Source organism: Vicugna pacos, chromosome 10 (assembly GCF_048564905.1).
Source record: "Vicugna pacos chromosome 10, VicPac4, whole genome shotgun sequence".
NCBI classification, from domain to species: Eukaryota; Metazoa; Chordata; class Mammalia; order Artiodactyla; family Camelidae; genus Vicugna; species Vicugna pacos.
The window spans coordinates 60,546,825-60,559,124 of record NC_132996.1 but is presented as its reverse complement, the minus strand read 5'-3'; the positions used below and the strand labels follow the sequence as shown (position 1 = coordinate 60,559,124).

At 34.9% G+C, this 12,300-nt stretch overlaps 1 protein-coding gene across 7 annotated transcripts in view; it reads left to right on the top strand.

Moving 5' to 3' along the window:
* Nucleotides 1-12,300, top strand: part of CKAP5 (cytoskeleton associated protein 5) — an 89,641-nt gene that overhangs the window by 30,773 nt on the left and 46,568 nt on the right. For all 7 annotated transcript variants that reach the window (XM_006212285.4, XM_072969887.1, XM_072969885.1 and 4 more), the window contains exons 3-8: nt 228-421; nt 2,394-2,600; nt 5,536-5,707; nt 6,202-6,334; nt 6,571-6,671; nt 8,598-8,711. In XM_006212285.4, coding sequence (XP_006212347.1) covers nt 228-421; nt 2,394-2,600; nt 5,536-5,707; nt 6,202-6,334; nt 6,571-6,671; nt 8,598-8,711 — 921 coding nt within the window. The remainder of the gene's footprint in view (nt 1-227; nt 422-2,393; nt 2,601-5,535; nt 5,708-6,201; nt 6,335-6,570; nt 6,672-8,597; nt 8,712-12,300) is intronic.

The window sequence follows — 12,300 nt, the reverse complement described above, 5'->3', positions numbered from 1 at the left end:
AAGGCCTTGGCAGAATATCATAAATATTAAAACACTTATAAGAAAATGTTTATTAATCTGTTTTGAAAACCATCTGGATTTCTTAAACTCCTTTTTCGTTTCTAATCTGGAGTCCTTTGTTCAAATTACCTAGTATAAGTTAGTCGTTCCCCCTACCCCGCCATTAAGAGTAGATAATAATATCATTAAATTTTGTTTTGTGTCAAAATACTTTTTTTTTTTTTTAGCTGTGGAAAGCAAGGTTAAGTGGATATGAAGAAGCCCTGAAGATCTTCCAGAAAATAAAGGATGAAAAGAGCCCAGAATGGTCCAAATTTTTAGGATTGATCAAAAAATTTGTGACTGATTCCAATGCAGTGGTTCAGTTGAAAGGATTAGAAGCTGCACTTGTTTATGTTGAAAATGCCCATGTAGCGGGAAAGTAAGTAGTTTCTTTCCAACTATTCTGGTAAAAACTCCTGTCTGGTGCTACAGGAATTAATTTATGTATATTTATGGATCATTGTGCTCAGACAGATAGTCAGATATCTTTTAGAAGATAATCATTTCTTAACTTTCATAGCTTCTTGATTTTTTTTTTCATGTTTTTTATTCAATCTTTATTTGCTCTCAGAAGTTTAAGTGGTACATGAGATTTCTAAAAAGGAGCAAATTAGAAATCAGATCTTGAGTTTTTACCGTAAGGTTTAATGAGCAAGTAATTTTCCTTTTGAGACTTTTGCATGGAAATTACTCTAAACTAAGAGGGGAAAATCTTTAGTAACTTTTAGAAGAAACTGAGGTTGGTAGCAAAGGCATCAGAATTTCACTGAAAACATTTGGGCATTACTAAAGTCTTTTTCTACAAAGTTTCCAGTCACATCTTTCTGTCTGTGATCATTAGGCATTTTTGTCTCTTAGGAGAGATAATGCTAACTAAGCAGTCTCTGTAATTCCTGGCTTATTTGACTTAAGCCGTGGGTTTCTAGTCACCCCAGTCTCCCATACCTCATGAACTTGATTTTTCTATTGCTGGTCTTTGTCATTGAAAGGAGCCCTCCAAACCAAAAAAAAAAGGGGGAGTTGGGGGAGCCCTTTCTTTAATCCCACAAGAAATAGATACAGCCATCCCTCCGTATCTACAGAGGAATTTGTTAAAGGACAAAAGCCCCCACCCCCACTCCCAAGGCTAGCAAAACTCTCAAGTCCCTTATATAAAATGGCCTAGTATTTGCATATAACCTACATACATCCTGCTGTTTACTTTAAATCATCCCTAGTTTATTCTCAATGTCTAATGTAATGTAAATGATATGTAAATAATTGTAAATACAATGTAAGTGATGTGTAAATAATTGCTGGTTGTGTGTCAAATTCAAGTTTTGCTTTTTAGAACTTTCTGGAATTTTTTTCCCCCAAATTTGCTTTTTAGTTGAAGTATAGTCAATTTACAATGTTGTGTCAATTCCTGGTGTACAGCATAATAGTTCAGCCATACATATACATACATATATTCGTTTTCATATTCTTTTTCATTATAGGTTACTACAAGATATTCAGTATCGTTCCCTGTGCTATACAGTATAAACTTGTTTTTTTCCAAGTATTTTGTATCAGAATTTAGTTGGATCCATAGATGAGGAACCCACCAATGTGAAGAGCTAACTGTACTTGACTCCAACCTCAAAATTTATACCAAGAAGGACAGTCATTAATTTGACAGTTTTGTTAACCAGCATCACTGAGTTTCCCTTGCCATTCATTAATGAGACCATCACTTTTAATTTCTTTTTTTTTTCTAGTACTAGAAACTTTTTTGACAAACGCTGGTTTGTAGTACAGGTTATAATTAATTTAGAAGAGACTCAAAGCAATAAAGTTCTGTAAAGTCTTGCCAAGCAGTCAGGGGCAGCCTTCTGTTATTAAAGGTACATATCCATTCCCTCTGTGGAGAAATTCTCTTGTCCTAAGAAGTGTTTTAAATGATTTTTTGCTTTTTGAAAAATATTTTAAGAACTCTATAATCTTATTTTTCTAAAATTTATCTATATATCTAACTGTGCATATAGAAAGATCTGAAAGGATGGATACTAAAAAGTTGAAAGTAGTTTTCTCTGGGTAGTGGGATTTCAAGGGATTTTTACTTTCTTGTTTAAATTTCCTGTATGTGTAAATAGACACTATGGTTCTGTGTTGTTGTCTGGTGTGACATGTCTTAAACTTTTATGGTTTGCTTGAGGTTTGTTTTTTTTTAATGTTCTTGAACATATATTTTAAAATCAGACTCATTTACTTTATTTCTAAGCATATAAAAAAGTATTTGTTTCCCCCACTTTCCATGACCTTTTCCAGCTCTTTCTACTAAAGACTGTTTTTATGGATGTGGTTGTTGTTGTTTGTAATCTATATTACAGAACCACAGGAGAAGTTGTATCAGGTGTTGTAAGTAAAGTGTTCAACCAACCCAAAGCGAAAGCCAAGGAGCTAGGCATTGAGATTTGTCTAATGTACATAGAGATTGAGAAAGGAGAGGCTGTGCAAGAAGAGCTCCTGAAAGGCCTGGACAATAAGAACCCCAAGATCATAGTGGCCTGTATAGAGACACTGAGGAAAGCCTTAAGGTAAGACCTTTTCTTTTAACTGGAATATCTCAATTGAGTTTGGGTTCCTAGTTTAATTAGAAATGAAAACTGCTGGGCTTGATTTGGCAGGCCACACCAGCCAAGAAAGTGACCTGGAAAAGCTAAAGTCATTCCTCAAGCGTGGCACTTTGTATTCAGTAATTTAACCTTCAAGTGTGTTGCATAGTTTTTTACCTAAATCTCTTTCTAATGAACATAAGCAGGGGATATTTCTGACCTGATACCAGATTATGAATTGACCTTTTCATAGAAGAGCACTCCTCAGGGTATTTAAGCACCTCTTTTTCTCTTGTTATCCTCAAGCATAAACTTGTACTTTGAAATGTTGACTAAAGACACAGTTTGTTGGCCAAAACAAACCTTTGTTTAGATGCTTTTTAAAACAGAAGCAAATGCTGTATGCCTTTAAACAGAAGCATAGCAACAGAAATAGAAAATAACTTACTCTTATGTAATAAGTTATTTTCAACCCTAGAATTTCTTGTTGTTTGGCAGTGAAGTTTTTCATGAATGGGATCTCTTTCAGGCACAAGCGGCTGTAATTTTCTATGGAAATCTGAATTAGACAAATCACTAGTTTGTCCCGGTTTGGCAGTCCTTCTAATCCAATACCCTGTCCCCAGTACTATCCACGTGAGACACTTTAGAAAGCAGCTCTAGTGAAATCCTAAATGTGTGATCTACTGGAGTGAAGATTGTCCCAACTCAGCTCTCTTGTGATTTTCTGTATGACCTGCTTCTTGGAGAATATGTTTTCTTTGGTGTTTATCATATGTGAAAGTATAAACGTTCTTAAATTTTGTTAAACTATCTTCAGTTTGTAAGTCTTTAAACTTTTACATTGTCTTTTGCTTGGTTCATAATGTTCTTTTATAAAATTTGACTTTCATTTAGATTCCTTTGTGATAACTTTTTCCTTTTTCCTAGCCTACTGTAGTGTAATAGGCATGTATTTTGGTGAGTAAATAGTGTGCTCATTCTGTCATCTTAGAAATTTAGTGAATTGACTGCATTATCAAGGCCACTTTTCTTTGTAGATCTTTTCTGTCCTTAATAATGGACTTCTTAATAAAAACATATACTATATTCTGCCTTCAAATTGGGAATTTCTTATCTGGAATTCTGTAAACTCTGGTTATTTCATTTTTAAGCTGACTTGTAGAATAAGCATAGAAAAAGAACAAGTTAGGTATATTCTTATGTCTTCCTTATAGAGGTTGTTGTTTAGTCCCATCCCTGTGTAGTTCTTTATTTGTCCTAGAGCGTCTCAGAATCTGTGGTGGAACTAGATAGCTATCTGGGATCTTCAAGAATCTTGAGATCAAACTGTTCATTCCTCACTTCCAGAGCTTCCTCAAGCTATCTATGTTAGTGATAACTTCAGGAGACCAGAAATGTTCTGTGGCCCCTAAAATGGGCTTCTAGAACTCTTTTTAAAATTTTTTTAGTAATATGTATAATATCAAGATTAGGTTTTGTATCTATTTTCCATGTGAACCTGCTCCATCTGTTTGTTTTTTTAATTTCTTTCAGAAATAGGCCAGGATAGTGAAACAAACCAACAAACAAAAATCAGATGAAATAGTAGTAATATAAAGGAGAATTAAGAGATCCCAGGTGTTAGGTTCTTCAGACACCATGATAAATATCCCTAAACAGAATGGTTTATCATCACCATAAGTTATTTTTTCCTTTAGTCTTAAAGGTTTGGTGAGCCAAGTTAGAATATTTTTTTCTATTAAAAGAGATTTTAGAGGAAATCTTGGAGATCATTTAGTTTATTTTCATGTTATGATAGCTACATTTGAACTATTTACACAACCTGGTGTTTGTTAAATATCACTTTCTAGGGAGAGTATTTTTACAGTGTCCTTTAATCTGTTCGTCAGTAGCTATTACTAAAAAATTTTGTTTCTTTTGTGTACATGAGATAAATTTGTGTACATTAGATAATAGATGAATAATATTTATGGATCCTTCTACACAATGTCAGTGTTCTTTCATAACTGAATCTCTTGCCCCAGAATTTCTTATTCAGAAATGTTAGCAGTGAACCAGAAAGCTATATTTGACCAGTTGGGAACTTAAAAATGTAATAAGTGACCGATATATAATGTTAAATACACTACCTTTTTTTTTTTTTAAGAGTCAGCCTTATTTTTTTTAGAGCAGTTTTAGATTCATAGCAAAATTGAGTGGAAAATACACCCCTGCCCACTTCTCCATGCATATCTTCCGCAACTATTGACGTCTCACACCACTGTGGTACATTTGTTACTATCAATGAACCTATGTTCGTTGACAATAGTACATCATTGTCACCCAGAATTCATAGTTTACACCAGGGTTCCCTGTACTTCCTTTTTAAAAGAAGTCAGAATGCTGCTGTTTTCTCCATAGAAAACTGAAGCAAAGAGATTTAAGTCACCTAAAGTTACAGTGTGATAGCTTTGAAGTTAGGAATGAAGCACACACTGCCAGGATTAGTGATCTGTCAAGTGGTGTGAATCACCATAATTACATAGAAGAGCTAATAAAAGTTTATTAGTAGTAGATTTCACCATCTAAGTATTTATAAATTGATTTGTTCATATTTTAAACTTTTATATGTATATACATACATATTTAAGATATTACAGTGTTGGATTTTTCTTACATTTGACTAATTCCAAGTCTGGTACCTCAAAAGTTAGTTTTAAAATGGTAATATTTTGCATTCTGGGCATTAAATAATATTCTTGGAAAACATCTAAGCATAGATATTGCTATAAGCTCCTTTTTTCTTAAAAAAAAACTTAACCTATTATCTCTATTAATATATAGATACAGAACTATATTTGAGTGAATTCAATCTAACACTTTACCCAAGCATATTGCATGTTGACAATTTTTGTTTTCCAATTTTTACTTCTAGTGAATTTGGTTCCAAAATCATCTTACTGAAGCCAATTATCAAAGTGTTGCCAAAACTCTTTGAGTCCCGAGAGAAGGCTGTTCGAGATGAAGCCAAACTAATTGCTGTGGAGATTTATAGATGGATTCGAGATGCTCTGAGGCCCCCATTACAAAATATAAACTCTGTCCAGGTGAGGCACAAAGTCTTTTGGTTATCTTTGTATAAGGTTAATATGAAGATATTTGCTACCTGTCCTTGTTGACATTCTGTCCTTACAAATAATTATTTTTCATTCTTAATTTTGAAATCATTGTTTTCAGAGCATACCTGTTTCTGCTGTTACTTTGTCCTCTCAAGTTAAATGCTGTGCATTCAGTGATGCCAGTATGTTAAGTGTTGAATCTACAGCAGTTTACGAGATCCTTTTACAATACTGTTGGGTGGCAGGACTTAATATCCATTTATACAAAATGCATTCTGTCTGTTTTTTTAATTTGAATTGGTATTGGAGACATTATATGTGCAAATATATCTGAATTCATTAACTAATGAGAGTGTTCTAAAAAATGTATATAATGATACACGTAAATAAGAAATAGGGTTGCGATATATTTGTAAATATAAATATGTTCTCTAATAGCAGAGATATAGATATATTTTTAAAATATTTTATGATATTTGCAGTTGAAAGAACTAGAAGAAGAATGGGTCAAACTACCAACAGGTGCTCCCAAACCAAGTAGGTTTTTGCGTTCCCAGCAAGAACTAGAAGCTAAATTGGAACAGCAGCAGTCTGCTGGTGGAGATGCTGAGGGAGGTAAGACTGGTTTCTATAAAAATGAGCAAGAATGGCTCTGTCACAAGAATCTGTGTTCACAGGGCACATTTTATAGGACTGCCATTTAATAAAACATAAGTTGTTCATAGGATTAATAACCCTGTTCCTTCCTGTATCAAGATTTCAGCAGGGGTATGAAAAGATAACTGATAACTGTTTGATAAGTAAAACCATTTCATCCATTTTTAAGGTTTGTTTTGTTTTCCTTCTGGAAGGTGGTGATGATGGTGATGAGGTACCACAGATAGATGCTTATGAGCTTTTGGAAGCAGTAGAAATTCTTTCCAAACTTCCGAAAGACTTTTATGACAAAATTGTAAGTAATGGTAAACTTCTTTCAGTTATTTCATTTTAAATAATCACTTGAATATAATTAGAGAATGCTCTGCTAACCCTTTTCCTGGTGCACCCTCTTGCACCCCATATCTTCCCTAATGAAGTGAGTCAGACATTTCTTCTTTGTTCCCATACTGCCTTGTATATGTACCCACTTGAGCACTTTTTTTCACGTCTTGCCAGAAACTCAGACATTATTTTTCACTTATCCTCTTTTCCTCATTGTCTCTAGTTTTTACCTTTAAGTATCTGTCGAATTCATCCCCCTTTCTCCATCCCTAGGGTTTCTTTCTCTACCCCATGGTGTCTCTCTCTTTCTTTTTTCTTTCTTTATACCCCAGGCTTTCTTCGCCTTGGCACTGCTGACCTTTTTTGCCAGGTATTTCTTTATTTTAAGGGGTTGTCTTGTGCCTTGTAGGATGTTTAGCAGCATCTCTGACCTTTCCCCCACCAGATATTAGCAATATCATTCCTCCAAATCATGACAATCAAAAATGTCTCTGGACTTTGCCAAATGTACCCCAAGACAAAATTATCACCAGTTTAGAAAGTCTTATCCCAACCGCTACAATCAGCTCTTGCCTTATATGCTGCAGTAGTCTTCTTGCAAGACTCCCAGTAGGCTCTTGTCTCCTTCCCATCATATTCTACAATATAGAGGTGTCATTTTTGAAAATGTAAATCTTCCCATATTATTGCCTCATTAAAATCCTTCAGTGGCTTTCATGAGTTTTAAGATGATGTCTGAAATCATACTGTAGCCATTGAGGTCATCTGTGGCACCTTTCAGGCCCTTGCTTACCTTCCAGCCATGTCTCTAATTGCTCTCACTCTCCCTACTCCAGTCATAATGAACTTCTCCTAGTATCAAATGCGCCAAACTTTTATTCCCCACCTAACTAAACTCTGGGCCTTAACATACGCTGTTCTTTCTGCTTTATAACATTCTTCTACCCACATTTACCTCATACTATCTCTTCATCCTCTAGATCTCACCTTAAGCATCACTTTTGAGGGTAGATCTTACCTGACAGCCTAAATTGGCGTAAGTCCTCTTGCTGTATTACCAAAGCAGCTTGTACTTCTGCTTTCACAGTGATCATGACTTGGTAGTTATTTGTTGAAGATCTTCCTATCTCTGCTTTCAGCTCCTTCAGTATCTTCTTATATTCTCATTAACAAATAAATATTTGATAAACTGAATTGAACTATTTTCTCCTCCAAGGTGATGGGTTTGTCATCTTCTTTGTATCCTCAGTTCTTTTAAACCATGGGTATTCAAGTTATTGAATGATTGCTTGATTTCTGGTGAAGCATACTCTACTTTATGGCCACAAAACAGAAGGATTAGTATTATACTTACAACCTGGAAAACTAATATCCAGATTAGAACAATTTTGGTTGTTGATTGTATGATTGTTCTTTTCTGGTCTTTCTAATGTTGTCAATGTGGAAATTCCTCTCTCCAGTAGTTGTGCCACTGTGAGATATGCTAGAAATGCTTTGCATCAATGTTTTCTGTTTAGAGCATTCTTAACGTTTACCTAGAAAATGAGAAGGGAAAGTCTATGGCACCTCATTCTGTTTACTTATTGTAGAACATTAGGGTTATGAAATGCTATAAAAATACTTTTATATATGAACAAAATTTTGTGTATATTAATAAAGCATTCTGATTGGCTACCCAGTTTTGTAATTTTGATTTCTAACTAGTTTTAGAAAGTTTCTGAGAACAAATTATCTATTTATCTATCTATCTATCTATCTATCTATCTATCTATCTATCTATCTATCTGTCTATCTATCTATCTGTCTATCTTGGAATTAGTAGCAAGCAAGAAATAGACTTTTATTTTGCTTTCTTATTTTCTATTCTACAAGTGACTCATATTATGTCTACTTGTAGGAAGCAAAAAAATGGCAAGAGAGAAAAGAAGCCCTGGAAGCTGTAGAAGTACTGGTGAAAAACCCCAAACTGGAAGCAGGCGATTATGCAGATTTAGTAAAAGCACTGAAGAAGGTAAATGTGAGGAGTTTCAGCACTGGTATTGCAGCAGCAGACCAGGCCATTGAGTTTCTCTTCATCAGTCATCTTTTTTACCACAGTTGCACTGCCATTTAGGGAACACTATTAACGATTTTTTAATTATAGGCATTTTTCAAGGATTATTTAAAATGATTGTCCTAGGTTAGTTTAGAGGTATTGATTTTCAATCTTTGTTTAATATCACTTTGACTTCAAATATGCTATTTGATAGCTTGTACAAACATTAAGAAAAAGAGAATCTTGCTGACCTAGAACCAGATATTCCAGTTTTATAATTCTATGAAATGAGCTTTTAAAAATGGCTCTATTTAATGTGACAAATGTGAAATATGAAGAGTGTTTTTTTTATTAGTTAGCAAGTGATACCACACTGTATTGTATCAGCATGTAAAGCACAGGCTGTGGGGATATATCATCAGTTATAAAGCCAGTAAGTACTAAATAAGAAAGGAATATTTAAGAAAATACTTCTTTGGTATTGCTTAGGTCCAACCAAGTTGAGTGCTGGGATAGATATTTTCGTATGTAGTGGCTTTTCATGAAATCTGAAAGTGTAGATTAGACAATTGTGGATGTAGTTACAGAGCTTAAGAACCAACTCTGAAGACATCTTTTTGAATATAGCAAGGTTGAAAACATTTTGTTTGCTTTCTGAAAAGCCTGAAATTACAGAGGATTAGAATGGTGGAGGAAGGAGGTTAATCTTTAATTATATGTATATGTAAGTAGAGTATTTGTCATTATCTGTGGTAGTTATGTTCTATAAATTCACCACAGATGCTGAGTCAGCAAATGCTGAACCATTACTCCAAAGGGAAGTACAAGGTTAGGGTCCTGCAACCTTCTTGGTCACAACATTTTCATTAACCAAGACATAATGTTTTTTTCTGTTTGAAAACATCTTATTCAGTATATACTATTATTCATTAACATTAAACTCACAGCCAACAGAAATAACCTGAAAAAGCTTACCTAACACATGTATTTTCTCTGAAGGGCATATCACAGCCTTTTTTGCACATAGGAACACCAGACAGTACTTTAGTGCACTGCATTTTAAACAATGAAAGCACCAACAAAAAGCACAAAAATTCAAAAAACTATAGCAGTAAATAGACCGTGAAAAAGATACTTGTTTACAGTGTGAAAGCTGGAAGAAGAAGGCAGAGTATTGCATTGTTCAGTCTCATCTCAGTGCACATCAGGTAACTGAGAGTTTCCCCAGCTCTGGTTATCTGTGAATAACCAGGAAAGTGCCTCAAGTATTGATTTGGGGGTTATAAGTTAATTGTAATGAGAAGATGAATTTGCAAATGTGAAATCCATGAATAATGAGGGTGGACTGTATTTTCTCATAATTAGCCTTCTATGCCTTCCTCCAAGTAGGATTTGGAGGCAAGGATGTGATTTGTCAAAATTATTGTTCATTGGTCTTCTGTCTTGACGAGCACAGACCCAGGCAAGACTACAGTCATCCCTTGGTATCAATGAGGGTAGAGGAGACGGGGTTGGTTCCAGGAGCCCTCACCCATACTAAAATCTGCTCAAGTTCCTCATACAAAATAGCATTCCACAATGAGTATTGTTGTCCCTCCGTACCCTCAATTACAGAGGGCTGACTGTAACTAAAAGAAAATTGCCCTAGGAAAAAGATTTCACCAACCTGGAGCCTGGGAAGAAAGAGGAAGGATAAAAGGCACTAAGGGGAAGTGAGAGTCTAGTGACCTTGAAGAGAGCTTCAGATTCTCTGTAAGTTCTAGCATATAATTTTTATCAGGAATCTTATAGAAACATGATATATTGCTGTTGCTGAATTCTTGATGCCTCAAATAAAAGCTTTTATTTATCCTTATCTAATGATTAGGAATGTTAATTGGAATCAGGAGTGCTGATAATTGATGTTCTCTGTGTGCATTTTCTTAGGATATTAGCTTTTCAGATGAAGACTGTTCTGTGATTTCCATTGGCATTAGGACTATAAATGCAAGCCCTCACTGTATTCTATACAGAGAGAACCATGGATTTTATATTTGGGTAGACATAGTGTATTTCTGTGTGATCTAGGGTAGCAGGAGGCCCTTTTCCTCTTCACATGGTGGAGTGGGTGCAATTAATCATAGGCTACAAACAAGTAAAAAGAAACTTAATTTTGTGGCTAAAATATTTAAGACAATGAAAAGTTAACCTCAATATAAATTAACCTGAAACATAACATTTTGTTTTTCATAGTTTCTATTTGATTTTAGTTACATGTAGACAAAAATAAACTTCGTATCTATATTACATTGACTTATGTTGGTCTGTATAGACAGATCCCTCTCCCCTCCATAAACAGTCTCTTCCCTCTATTGTCTATGTCAAGTAATCCTGCTAATTTCCCAATTGTTTTCTTTTAATGCAAGTAGTTAAAAATTATTCATTCTGAATTCTGTATGATATTCCTGAAATTATTTATTAAACTGTCTTCTTTAGAGTTGTCACCTGACCTAGCATATTTTGTTGGCTTTCCTGTTCTCACAGGTTATAGTTCTTTCATTTATAAGATTCCTTCCCCCCACCTCCCACCCCACCCTCTACACCCCTCAGATAACTTCTTTGACTTTGCCAATTACCTGTGGGTACTGGTTGATATATATGTTTTTTAATCTTCTCATAAGACAAATGAATTTGCCACAAGATGAGTTTAGACGAGAAATAACGCTTTAGTAAAGAAAGGAAACATTTGGAGTCAAAGCAGACCTAGGTTTGACCTTGAGCATTGTTAATCTCTATTTTAATTTTAAAATTGAAATAATAGTAATATCTACTTTATAAGGTTTGAGTGAAAATTAAATAAGGATTATAAAGCACCTATAAAATTAAGGCATCTAATTTGTTTTTAATACATGTTAGTCTCTTAATCCTTATTCCTCAGCAATATAGGGAATATTTGTAGGTGCCAAATAGAACTTCCTTGCTTGCTGTGCATTAGGGATTCCTTAATTCAGGGAATATGAAAGTGTTCTGCTTCTGGAATACCAGATCTTAGGGATTAGATAAAATCCAAAATAGAATGGAAACATTACTTCTACCTGGGAAAAGAGTGGGAAAAAAAGGGGGTTGGAGCACTTAAAAGTAAAGCAGCTTTTTAACACCAGCTGACTTGGACAGTATACCACAGTAAAATCTTAGCAGGAAGGAACTGAAGCATTGTCACTATCTTGCTAAACTGACACAGATGCAGCTACTACCTATGACTTTTGATGAGTTCTGGGCTTTGTAGGATATACTGTATAGGAGGGTGGTAGTATAAGCATTGCTGGAGGAGACTGCTAAGAGACTCTTAAGGCAAATCTGATGATCATTAGGTAACTAAAATAGCTGCAAGGCCAGAAGCTCCCTCAGAGCAATGGTTGCAATGACAGTTGAACTCCCATGGGCTTCTTGAAGGTACCTTCAGCAATTTCTACTGGTGTTTCTTAGGTGTAAATGTTAGAGCTGTTACCCTGTAGTGTCTTTCAGAGACACTGTCTTTTGGCTTTCCCTGCCACAAAGCTAAGTCAGCAGGCCTCCAGCTTCTCTG